The sequence below is a fragment of the Lissotriton helveticus genome, chromosome 8 (genome assembly GCF_964261635.1).
Source record: "Lissotriton helveticus chromosome 8, aLisHel1.1, whole genome shotgun sequence".
Classification (NCBI taxonomy): Eukaryota; Metazoa; Chordata; class Amphibia; order Caudata; family Salamandridae; genus Lissotriton; species Lissotriton helveticus.
In genome coordinates this window covers 159,290,686-159,304,653 of record NC_136069.1, presented here as the reverse complement: position 1 = coordinate 159,304,653, position 13,968 = coordinate 159,290,686, and the positions used below count along the sequence as shown (strand labels likewise).

The 13,968-nt window shown below is 42.3% G+C and overlaps 1 protein-coding gene across 1 annotated transcript in view; it reads right to left on the bottom strand.

Annotated features, from left to right (window-relative positions):
• The window catches only part of C2CD2 (C2 calcium dependent domain containing 2), a 434,056-nt gene that overhangs the window by 267,670 nt on the left and 152,418 nt on the right, over positions 1-13,968 (bottom strand). Inside the window, exons 2-3 of the mRNA XM_078656804.1 lie at positions 9,087-9,185; positions 1,620-1,739 (exon numbers count right to left, since the gene is read on the bottom strand). Of these exons, the coding sequence (XP_078512930.1) occupies positions 1,620-1,739; positions 9,087-9,185 (219 nt within the window). The remainder of the gene's footprint in view (positions 1-1,619; positions 1,740-9,086; positions 9,186-13,968) is intronic.

The window sequence follows — 13,968 nt, the reverse complement described above, 5'->3', positions numbered from 1 at the left end:
CGTGGGTCAACCAATGCATTATTTGCCAGGATTTCCTGTCTGTGTAACAATGAAAAATGGGTTGTTTTCAGAAGAATGATTAAGCAGTCATGGATTGAAATTCCAATATGCATCAGCAACTATGGAAAGTACCAGGAATTTCAGCCACTCACACATGCTATTTGTTAACATACTTCCAAATGTGTTGGGGAATGTAAGCAGGAAAGATTTCACATAGATTGAATCCATGAAGTATTTTCTTAAACTGCTAGCAAGAGTTTACTGAGCATTGGTATTCCACAATAAACGTTTCATTCAATTGTTAAAAACCAGTTATAATAAATAACAAGCATTGGCAAAGCCAACTGACCTCACCTTTGTGATCTACTGTCACTGCCGATGGTTTTTAGCCATGCTGCACATCTTTGAATTAAACTTAAAAAATAACAGAAAAAGAAAGCCTTTGACACAAACACAGCGCCATTTTGTAGGTGCACTCGGCATGCATGCGCATATCTACCAAATGACACAGGTGCTTTCTTTTTTGTATTTACTGATCCAAGTTGGATCTGTAACTAAAAAGAAAAGAAATTGTGCAAAGTGTGTTTTTTTAATTGAAAGCAAAGGGGATGGGGAGTTGAGAACAGAAGCAACAAGAGAGCCAAAGCAACACGGGCAGGGCGGGAGGCTAAAGCAACACATGATAGTGGAGCCAAAGCAACACAGCGGAAGGTGGGTGGAGGAAGCCAAAGCAACACAAGGGATAGTTTATAGGGATGGGAAAGCAACACAGAGGGTACAGGGGGACAACTAGGAGGGCGTGGGGCAAAACAAGGAGAAGCACATGGACAAGCGCAAAAGGGAGAGATGGGGAGAAGCACATGGAGTGCAGGGGAGAGAAGTACACGAGCTAGACAATTTAAAAACACATGCACTCTCATTGAGTGCTTAACAGAAAAGTAAAAAGTAGTGCTTGAAAAGTAAGCAGTGGAAGTAGTGGAAGTAGAAAGCCAGCTAATCACAGCAAAGGTAAAGACGCAATTCTTAATGGGAGGGACAACCACAAAATTGACGAGCTGAGATGTGAAAAAGAAACAGGCACATTAGTGACAGGGAAACAAACCAATGGTAAGCAAAGGGCAGGTTCCGAGCCCTTCTATGCACTTGCTAAGCCACAATATGGCTCACAACATCAGCGCATGCACTGTCTCTTCGGCACATGCTCTGTCTACTAGGCTCCACCTAAAAACGCAAGTTAGAAGTTACGGAAGGACTAAGATATCAGAAGGGACAACAGCAATATATGGTTGTACAACCTCATGCCAGTGCAATGAAGGCTTAACTATAACAGGAGTAGAGGAAATGACATAATGCACCTTTTTAACCACCACCAACAAAAAAAGGTTATGCCTTGCCTCACAATATCATAGGCTTTCAAAGAATCGAAACTACATAAAGAAGATCTGGTTTTTGTTCCTAAGACATTCCAGAAGAAGCAAAGTCAGTGCTGAGGTGCCAAAAGGCATTTCAGGGCCAGTAGATACTAGTTAACTGTGGTACACGGTCCACATGCAAAGGAAATTACAGAAATCCGAGTAACCACAAAAATAAGGATGTAAAAGGTGATCTATTAATCTTACCTGTAAATAGAGGGGGGAAACCTTCACTGTGTACGATGGGAATCCCGAGGTAGCAGATGAAAGATGAATCACATGAACTGAAAATTGTATGGAATCTCCCATCACATTGCAGCAAATAACCTGGGAAGAAACACAGAATAGCTCTGAAAATAAATCAATACTTTTTCTCATAAAGTACAGCAATATGCTTTATACTTTCCCTGGTCTTCTAGACCTGGTGGTTCTATGTTTTACACTGAAATGGATACACAGTACTTATGCAGAAAATCACTAGCAGTAACATTTATGTACGAGCTTTGCAACTATTGCGTGTTCATTTTCGGTAACTCTGGAATGCATAAAGACAGACTGGAATTCTGGAAAGTCCAAACGCTGACGTCGACAAGCCTTTCCAAATTCGTCAATCTTGCCCAGCAGTCTGTTAGTTCAATAAAATGCAGCTTTGAAAGGTTCACTTTTCACACTTATTGTGAACTGTAAGTTATTAGAGAGGAGTCAGAAGGCGCTCCACAGCTTGGGACCCTGAAGTGCAAGCCATCAGGCTCTGATTTTAATAATCTGACTTCCAACCAAATAACCCACACCCACCGATCAAACAACTTAATTCTCGAACCCAACAACTTGACTTGCATTTCACCTCAAGTCACAGCTAGACTACGGTCAACTCATCCCCACCCACATCACCTATGCCCATGTTCCTCCTCCCATATTACGACACACCTCCCCAAAGCACCATCATGCCAAGAGGACATACACAACAAATAAAAATTTTAATCTTCAACCCAAAATCCATGAGTAAAAATAATTTCAATATATTTGATCTGCTCTCAGAAACCACACCAGACCTCATCTTCATTACAGAAACTTGTTTCAGCAAAGGGTTCACAACCAACCACATGCCACAAAGTCATCCCACTTGAACATGGCATCAACAAAATCTCACTAGGAAAACTGGAGCGGGCCAGCAGTCATCCATAGAAGAGCATTAAAAATAACACACTGAAATCTTCCGCATGAACAAGTTCAAATCCTTGCTGGTAACATGTCACTTCAATCCGACTCTTCGGTCTCTTAAAATATAGACTACCACCAGCAATGCAAACTTTTAATATATGTCTTGATGGATACAAGACTATGTATCACCTTAAACTACACATTCTAGGAGGTCTCAACATCGGGTTTGACAAGAACAATCTAAGTACATACAACCACTGCCATCACATCCAAACTTGAGGCCTTAAGCCTCCAACAAATTGCTTCTGGTCAACTGACTCCACTGGAAACACGGTGGACATTGTAATTAAACACCTGGGGCATGCCTTAGTGAGTCCATAAATCTGAAGCAACCAAATCATTGCCTTCAGGATTAAGTTACCCATCAAAAAAAAAAAAGTAATACCTACTTTAAGGATGTGCGCTACAATAAAGCTGGGTCTGGTGGCTCAGTGGACTAATGCGTCCACTGCAGGGGCCTGTGTTTGACCTCATGGTCACAGATTCAAATCCTGGCAGGTCCACTTAGTCTTTATTTGAAAGGTTTTATATAGCGCTGGCTAGACCCGGAGGTATCAGAGCGCTTTACATGAGTACCAGATCATAGTTACAGGTTACATCGTTACAAAGGTTACACAGTAGTTAGAGCATAGCTACATAGTTACATGTTAGGTCGAGACAAACAATAAGGAAATATGGGTAAGGGAAAAAGCAGGGAAGGGGAGAGATTCAGGGGAGAGGGGGTAGGAGCAGGGAAGTAGACAGCAAATCCATCGGAGGTCGATAAAATGAGTACCATTGAGTTGAGTAACAATGAACATCTGTTATTCAGCGCCAACATGCCTACGGTTGAACGTGCGCATTACGAATACACATTTTATCTTATAAACAGTAGGGGGGGGAAAAGAAGAGAAAAGCGATGGTTGAGAGAAAAAGGGTTTCAAATAGATACACAGCCCCTCAATATATATTCCTGGCATAATTTAGGAGGCCCAAGAAGGATGAAATAGGTTTTTGGTTGCTCGTTGAGGAGGGGTGGGGTGGGGGTCGGGGGGGGCTAGCAGTTTAAGCTGAGCTGCTCCCCTTCCAGAGGGGTCAATCATGTTCGAGTAAGTTGGGTCTTCTCCGGAGTGACCCTGCGAGCATTAAAACGATTAAAGGAACGGCAGTCTAGCGCAATTATTATTGGCTGAGATGAATTCAAAAACCCACCGCTTCTTTTCCGAGTAGATTGTTAGCGATGGCTTTCCCAACTTGCACTGCTTTCAAGGACAAAAATAAAAGGAAATTGTGCATGCATGCGCAAGTGATGGAGAATCAAGCAGAGGACGTAAGTGGCTAAGCTTGCCTATGGCAAAAAACATTCACTGTCCTGCAAAGTGGAACAGGATATCTACCGATAGATACTGTATTCGCACATACAATACCTCTGACTATCAGACTGTTCAGTTCAGTAAATCTTTATTTCGAAGAATAAAAAATCCTCATAAAAATACATTACACAGTAAAAATGTCATTAAATTACATTTCTGAACTTTTAGTAAATTAAAACTATAGGGAGGAGAGGATACAATTCATAAGGAGACATAATTATTTACAAAGATTAGTTAGTTTCTTGTATTTCTCAGTCTTACGGCTACTTTTAAAAAAAACTTAAAATGGCACATAAAGTATGGGTATCACTAGCTTTCTGTAAGAAAAACCGTGCGGCTCTTGCGTGGCGAAATTTCTGTTTCCTTAAGATGTCAACCAAAAATAAACGCCTAGCATTTCGATAAAATGAACATAAAAGTACAAAATGAAGGGTGATCAAATAGGAGGATTTATTTTTCAGTGTGTGTAGCCGGACGCATAGTGAAATCACAAATAAAAAGTCTTTAAAACGCAGTAAAAAATAAAGAAACGATTATGTGTTATTATAATATAGTTTGCATAACCTGGTTGCATTTAAGGATGGACCTCTGACATTTTAGCACAGTGGCATCAACAGGCACATGATAGACTGTGGAGGTTGGCAAAGCAAGAGCCGACCACACAAGTAGGCCGTGAGGGCAGGCGCATTTCTTGCAGGCTATCTCCACTTCCTGGAGGCATTACAGGGAGGCTTATAGAGCTTCTGGACCAGGGCACATTTTCAAAACGTACGGTGGCGAGAACAGCATCCATCCCGCCTCTGGGCCCCTGTGATGTGTACCCCAAGGCAGAAGAGGTCTTGCCAGGCTCCCACTCAGAACCATTTCCCTGATCAGAATGGCATGGCCCAGGGAGGGGTCATGAATACCATGTTGACGCTATTAAAGAAACCACTTATTTTTAGTGCCCTTTAGGGCAGAACAGGGTTGTCTTTTCAATCGCAAAAGGAAAGCTGCGGGCACACGAGAGTAAAGATCAGCTCGCTCTTCTCTGCACAAGCGTTTGGAAAAAATAGGATCTAAAATAAACGTTTGTTAAAGGAGAACTGTTTTTCTTTCAGTAATATTTTTCATTCTTTCTGCTTCTGGTATTTTGGGTACTTCATTTCAGGCGCCGACTTTTTCTTTACAAGAATATTTCTAAGTGCATACTAGAATAGCAAAAACAATTATGATTTGTTTTTATTTCATGCAATATATACGTGTCAGGTGCTTAGTGCGATCTTCCGCAAGAATATATTAAAAATGTTGACATTTTAAATGTAAAATGAATTGTTTGTAATGCCTTTAAAAACAACTACTTATCCAATGGTTTACACCAGCATTCCTCGACAACACAAGACAAGAGAGGTTCGTGTAATTCAGTGTCTTGCTGGCAAGCAATAAAGGAACAGATGTTAACCAAACCTGAAAGAGTAAAGATTCCTTTATGCCAGGCGGTACCAGGAGTGCAGCACTCGCCCAAATACGTTACCATCCTGTGGGTGATTACCATCACCAGCTCTCTTACGATAAAGGACAGTCTGTGATTGGTTGGATTCTTGGAGGAGGTGTAGCTGGGAGGGTGTCTGGAGTAGGACGCATCCTACTGAGTAGAAGTAGCCAAGTCCTCATATAGGTAACCTTACTCCATGCTAAGCCCTAAACCTTTCCTATTCAACAAGTGTGCATAATCCTTCCATAGCCAGAGAGAATACAAGGTGGAGAATAAGCATGAGTGGGTTGACCGGATGTAAGCAAATCGGTTTTGTGGACCTTTTTGTTAATTAAGAATCGCCTCTTGGTAACGCTTTGAGTGTGAAGTGCTTTCAGAATGCATGGGTGCCCACCTAACCACTGTGCTACCGGACAGGTACACATCTGAAGAGCCCAACTGGAAGTCACCCTGACCCTGCTGAAATCTGCACAAGATTGATAGAAGAGGTACAGAGAGTAATGTAAAGAAAAAGGTACTGGCAATGTTGGCCCTATAGGCAGTCTTTGTCACATTAGCACCACCATTTATGACAAAACGTTAGCCAGAAGAAAAGTTGTCTGGTCCTGCATCGATAAAATCAGAGTGTACGATACAAGGTAATGCAACACCTCCTTGGTCAAGGAAGAGCCAGAGCACAGAGAGTAGACAGAAAAGAAGATTTTGCTTCATCACCATGTGAGGATGGAAGACATGGTATGGTACTAAGGAGCTCATGAAACCATCTCATGGGACTAACGGTGGCAAGAAATGGTGTCTTTTAAATGGCAGCCTCTGGGTACAAGAGGCCATCCGATCCAACAGCCATGATGGGAGAGCATCCATCTGGTCATAGACATTCTGACCGGGGGGAATAAGTACAACTAAACAATAGCTTGAAGACTGATGGCCTCATTCAAGATGGAAAATTATTCCTTGGCCTAAACCTCTAGAAGTCAATCACACCAAACCGTTTTTTCAAGTGTCTACTTCTATGTCTAAGTCTGTCAGGTGCCTGGAGAATGGCAAGACAGCATAGTCAGAGCAGGTGTCAACTGAAACAACAAGCATCACCACACACTTCTTTTCAGGAATAGTCCAGGAGGGAAGACCACTTTCTCACACAGTAAATTGACCTCAGCAGCCTCCACAAGACCTTCAAATGGATCCAACCCCCTCCGAATCCAGAAAGACCGTCACCCACACAATCATAACAAGAAGAGTGGACTATTGAAACGCCCTCTACGCCGGAATCAATAAATCCCTGCTCAGCAAACGCCAGACTATCAAGAACACTGCGGCCAGATTCGTTATCTGCATCCCACGACATGAACACATCATCCAACACCAGCGAGACCTCCACTGGCTCCCCGTCGAGAAGAGAAAAACCTTCAAGCATCTCACACACGCCTACAAAGCCCTCCACAACACGAGACCTCATTACCTCAACGAAAGAGTCTCCTTCCATGTACCCAAGAGAAATCTCTGCTCCGCCGACCTTTGCTGAAACCCCACGCAGCCACAGAGCTAGAGCGGGTGGAAGAGCCTTCTCCTACATCGCGGCAAAGACCTGGAACGAGCTCCCAATCGACATCAGACGCTCCCCCGACTCTGCACACCTTCAGGAAGAGCCTCAAGAACTGGCTCTTCGGATGACTCAGAGCTGCACCCCCCCCCCCAGCCCCTTGAGACCCTCATGAGTGAGTAGCGCGCTTCAGGATTCCCGGATTGATTGATACAATTAATACATTTAACTTTAGAGAGTTAAATGGAGCATGGCGACGCTGACCTCTAGTCAACTGCCTCTAACCAGTTATCAGTGGAATAGAGACTGTTCAAGAATCAATCAGAAGAATACAATATGGTGGTACTTGCTAGTCTGTCATTGAGGCTTCAGCTGTGCCACCTTAGGACAGTCTCCAAGACTGTAGATTTGGCCTTTCACGTTATGGCACTTGTAGTCAGCATCATTGCTGGATCTATACGTTTTCTCTTTGATCTTGAGACAAGAACGGAAGGTGGAAAGCACGCCAGCCTTGTGTTCACAACAGCAAATCTCATTAAATTGATATTTTCTTTAACACAGAGTGAACAAAAACATCTGCATGACACTACTGTATAACAGACCTTATGCTGCTCCTCGGGCACCACTCTAGGATGAAGGAGTTTTTATTGTGAAACACTACTGGTGCTGAATATGTCCTGTACAGAGTGCGGAAAGAATCAATTTTTACCTGCCATTTCTGAAAAGGTTTTGCGTAAATATATCATCCCATGTTTTGCTCATAATATAGTTGCTCAGGGGAAAGATGAAGCCTGTAACACATGGGCCATCTTCGTGGTTGTCACTAGTAATTTTGTTGGCACATTATTAAGAAAAGCTTACCCGAGACATAAAATGCACCACTTTGAGCCCTTTTCTGTGGGTACTAGATCAGGCAGCGGTTACTACATAATATCGAGACGGGGTACTTCTATGTGCCACTGGTGTTTCAAGTTCTCATGCACTTCTGCAATCCAACTACATAACAAAGTTACTCTCTTGGTAAACTTGCCTCTTCCAGGGGTAACTAGGTTGAATAAATAAAGTCTTCTCTAGGAGGAGGCCAGATAGGCCTGGATCTCATACAATAGGACATGGTAGTGGCACATGCTTGTGTCTAGACAGAGCTATTGCTTCTCAAACAAAAGGTAAAGGAGGGAACTAAAATGATGCACAACAAACTTGAATGTGTTAGCGCCTTCTGGGACTCAGAGTTTGACTACAAAGGCCCAGGGTTTGACTACAAATATTTTACAGCGCTAACGCTATAATGTGCTACAACACAAAAAACATGAGGACTATGGTCAACGGTATTCTTTCACAACTCTTCAGCAATCTCTTTTCTGGTCCCCGTTATTTTATGAACCGGCTGCTTACCAGTGGTCAAAGGTGCTAGGCGAACTGCTACAAAAGCAACGTGTACGCAATAGGAATTGTGTCCTAGTTTTTCAGCTGCCCTCAGTGCCATAAAGAAAAGCTTAGTTGGTTGGTTGGAACAAAGTAATGGACAAGGTGTAAAAAAAAACATTTTTTTAAAATCCCCCCCCCACCCACCCCCCAAAAAAGAAAACTAGGGTTCTGAATCTGCTGGAAAAGGAGCTTACCAGCTGATAAAATAAGACTGAGCTCATAGTTAAAGTATCCTCATTAATAAGGCAACTGGGATCGGGTAACCTGCTAGTCAATGGGACTTCAGTAAGGGTTCAGTTAGGGTTCGAACTCCTCAATATTCAACCAGGGTACCTACTGGTACGGGAATGGGAATTGGCACTAAGAGGGTAACTTCAGGACTACCAAACTTTAGTGGCCTACATCTACTGAGTGGCACGGCCACCCAACAGTTCCCTCTTGAACCCTTAGACCATGATCCCTTCAAAACCATAAGGAGTAAAACGATGGCTCAACTGGACTGTGAATCATGACCACCGGCCACACAGGTCATTAATATTTGCAAAACCATGTCTATCTATAAATTTTAAGTTGAAAGCTTAGACTTAATTGATTTAATATACCATATAATTAAAGGGCCATAAAACAGAGCAGATAACTAAAAAGAGATGACTTACTTTTTCTTGGGCCGACTTCACAACACTAACAGTCTGTTTGACTCGCAGGTCCAGGGGCTGACTGGTGCCATCTTCCTCAAAAGTTACCTTCAATGAGCTCTGGAATCAGAGAAAGAAGTTTATTCATTAATGCGTACGTGGACAATGCATTATATCAGCCTAACACACTTTATGAATACGCACATGATCAACAAAAAGATATCAAAGAGCTGAAAAGACAACATAATATCAGTCTTTAATGTTATAAATTTAGGGCTCGCCATACAGCTTGAGGACTACAAAAATACCACTGAAAATAGAAAGGCAAAATGAGGCGTATGCTGCTCTGTGCCCCTTCTAAAATCTTAGTGTACTCCTAAACCTCAACGCCTTAAGAGGAAGGACTGTCCGTCCTAATTTGGAGGTATGCTGGCATACAAGTACCATCAATTCTTCAATATGGACTGAAAGGCATAGGTTTAACTGCACCATCAAAACATCAAAGTGCACTCTCAAAGTCCGTTGCCAGGAGAGGGGGACCACTTTTTGAATGCACCCCAAGTAAACAGCCACCCAGATAAGATCTGTTCTCCACACATTTTAAGTAGTCACATGACATAGAAAAAGGTTTATGCAGAAATTACAGACCAACTAGAAAAGACTATGAAACATGTGGCCAAAAAGCTTCATGTTTATCCTGTGAGATATGAACTGAAAATGCAAATTCTTTAGACATTGGTAGGACTCAATGCACGTTGTATTCAACATAGGGAAACAATGGAGAACGTTTAAGCTGGTACCCAATTGCAGTAATATTTTTGGGGTGCAGCAAGATTTTTTAGTACCTCCCTCCTTTTCTCTTCAATGAATCCACCTAACACCACAAACTGAGTAATCAAAATATAGGGGCCTATATCTTCAAGCCACCTTCACAGTGTACTCACCCACCTCTTTTAGGTACTTAACATTCTTTCATGATCCTAAATATATACTTATTTTCCTGTTCTACATTGTAAGGATCTTAAGATGCACAGAACATTTCCATGGCCATACAGAGGAATGTAGAAGAAGGCCGAGGTCCTTTATAAGTATATATACTTTCCAGACCGTTTCCTACACTGGTGGAGAATGAAAGGTTTTGTGGTGATTGGATACGGAGGAGCACAGATAAAGGGGGAGTGGGTCCCAAAACACATTTAGGCAGTAATGAATTTTTTTCCATAGACTTTGTACTCACGCGTAGTGGCCAAACATACAGTCCATGAAATTTAGCAGGATTATAGAGGATGGTGTTACAGATAAGTAGGGCTTTTATTGGTTTACCTTATCTGGCATTTAAGCTTATGGATATCTATTGTTGAGGTATATTTCACAAACTTTTGCAGTATTTAGTGTAAGTACCATAGTACTTAGAGATGACAAGACATTATGTGATTGGCCAATGACTGCCTTTACAAAAGTTAAAGGCAGCCATGTTTTAGGTACACTTGGCTGTCTTCTGGATTACGCCCTTCGATATAGTTAAGCATTTGGTTTGATAATGTTTTCCTACCTACTGTCAATTAATCTAAGTGGTAATAGGTACGGAAAATTATTTATAAGTTTCTATATATTTTATACAAAAATGTACGCAGTACTTCCTAGGAAATAACACGGTACTTAAAGTGAACTTAAAAAAAAAAAGACGACTTTACGACAACTATTTTTAACAAGTAAATCTTCACGAAAAATTCTATGGAGTAAGTCAGTAATATCTACAAATTACTGTGCTCCTTAAAAACACATTTTTCTACCCATTATCACTTTAATAAAGTAGCGAACGGTAGGGAACAATAACCTACTACTTATCTTCATTTTAGACCCTAACCCAGAACACAGCAAAAGCCAGAATGCAATTGTGCTGAAAACTACATGGCGGCCTTTAATATCTGGTAAATGTAACCATTAGCTAATCACATACTGCCTTCTGATCAGCTTGCACAGCATTATACTGTGGACTTATCGCATCACAATATATAACTAAGTATTTTAAAATGTATAACTTTAACACTACTTGCACTATTCACACATACTACCAAAAATTACAATTTACACTTCATAATCTATATTCCTGCCACATTATATCTACATCCGTAAAAACACTTCTGCTACATCAGTTTCAATTTCCACACGCCACCACGCTGTACACTATTGCACTCTACATCACTCCACTCATGCCTCTCCACTTTACTCTACTCCACTGTAGGCATCTCAAATGTACGACTCTACACTCTATGCTATTCCACTATGTCACTGCACTCTACACCACTCCAAGGTATAACACTATACACCATGCCATTCTACCCCACTCCACGCTATTCCACTGTACGACACTCCACTATACGCCATTCCACTTTACGTCACTAGAATGTACCCCAGTACACTCAACATTATTCTACTCAACACCAGTCCACTCTATGCTAATCCCCTGTGTGGCACTCTTCCCCACTCCACTGTACACTATTACACTCTATGTCACTCCATTCTATGACACTCCAGTCTACGCCACTCCACTTTAAGCAACTCCACTATACGACACTACACTCAATGCTATTCCACTGAATACCATTACAATGCACAACACTTCAGAGTACACCACTGAACGCTATTCCAGTGCACACTATTCCAATGTACATCACGCCACTAAGACAATCCATTCTATGCCACTCCACTTTATGACACTCAACACTACTACACTCTATGTTATTCCACTGTACTAACTTCGCTCTACTCTACGCTTTTCCACTATATGCCACTCCATTCTACGTCACTTTACAATACGCCAGTACACTCAACGTCATACCACTCCACTTCAGTTTCCACTGGAAACTACTCCACTACGCTTCAACCCCCTCCACTCCACAACAATACATGGTATTTCACTATACAATACTGTATGGAATTCCAATGTACGCCACTCCACGCTATGGTATTCCACTGTACGCCACTCACTACACTGTACCTCGCTCCACTCTACGCCAGTCCACTCTACACCACTCAAAACCACTCCACTGCACTGTACGCCAATCCAGTCTACAATATTCGATTATACGCTACTTCACTATAGAACACACCACTTTATGCCATATCACTGTACGCACCAAAATACGGTGGGAAACGCACTACCAAGTACTCAAAATTTGAAGAGGTGTAGTGTGCTACTGGGGATTTACTTTCTCATCATCAACATCTTTATTTCGGCAAAATTGCCATAAAAGACAGTACACAACGGTAATACAGATAAAACACACAAATACATCCCAAAGAGTCAATCAAAGGAAAATTTGTTGTAAAATCGGTGGCCTAATCCTGGATATATAACATCCTAGAAAAGGCTATAATTAGTTCATTAAAACTTTAAAACTCTTGGAAAGTAATTGCATGTTGATGATGTTTAAAATTATACAGTTAGTCTACAGCCCTGGGTAGCAAACCTCTTCTCTTCTGCCAGAAGGTTTCCAGGTATTTGGCTACAGCAAACACTGTCATGCTAGAAAGGTCCGTTTTAAGAACCCTATATGCCTGCAGGCAGTGAGTAAAGCCTAGATTTTTGCAGGCCGGGACTATCCACTTCCTTCTCGCCTGCCCATAGGTTAGACAGAAAAAGAGTATGTGCAACTCAGTTTCCTGATCGTGGGTGCACCCAGGGCAGTGACTCAGTGGGGGTTGAGTTCACTTACTAGTGAAGGCTCGGATTGGGAGACTTCCGTATCTCCACTGTAAGTACAGTTTCCTAGTATTTGATGGAAATATAACATCTAGGAATCCCTCCAGCTTGTAAGTATCCTTAGTCATTAGGAAGGAGTCGGTCAGAGTACCTAACTGGGTGCCCTGTCTCTGTGCCACAATTTTACTTTCTTGATAAAGTGAAAGAAGCTGTTTCCTTGAAACCGTGAAACAGGCGGCCGCAGGGTCAAGCCACAGATTAGATAATCCCAAGCGCATAAACTCGTTTTTTATGTGCTGGAACCAGGGAATATTCCCTGCGATCGAATAGTTCACGATTTCTTGAAGCTCAGACCTATAGCTTGCCAACTCCGGAGTGGTCCAAACTCTACGCCAGAAAATTAGGGGTCTAACTCCCAAATCTTCGTCAAGTGGCCTTAGTCCCAAATCAAGCCTCATTGGCAAAAGGGGGGTACTAGGGGGGAGAGATAGGAGCTGCCTGATAAATTTATTCTCCGTTACCACTAGCTCGCGATTACACATATGGCCCCAGAGTTCACTGCCATACATAACCGCGCCCCTAGCCTGCGCTCTATATATCTCTAGCGGGGGACCAATTGCCTTGATGGAAGATTTGTTTTTGTTAATGAGGGCAATGACTCCTCCCGCCATTTGGGCCAGTTTGAGTTGTATTTTTGTTCGGTGATGTCGCCAAGACAAATGCTCATTTAGTGTCACCCCTAAATATTCAAAGGTACGAACCCTCTCCAGCCTATTTCCGCCAATGCATGGGTTAGGGTGTGTTTTTGATGGGGGATTAAAGATCATATATTTGGTCTTGAGGGCATTAATCTCAAGACCATGGGATCCACAAAATTCCTCAAAGCCCTTAAGGACTCGTTGAATCCCCATAGGTGACTTAGACAGAAGCAGGGTGTCGTCAGCGAACATAATCGCCGGCACCCTGCTTCCGGCGAGTCTGGGGACATCGCCATCCTCTACCCCGTTTAGATGGGAGATTACCCCGTTGACATAGGGGCAGAACAGGGTCGGTGCTAGCACACAGCCCTGTCTTATCCCCCTGTCAACAGGGAATCTATGGGATAGAGAACCATCCCAGCCACATCTAACCTGCGCATAGTTGTTTGTGTGAAGGCGGATAATCATGTTTAGGAGATGTTGTGGAACCCCCATGTTA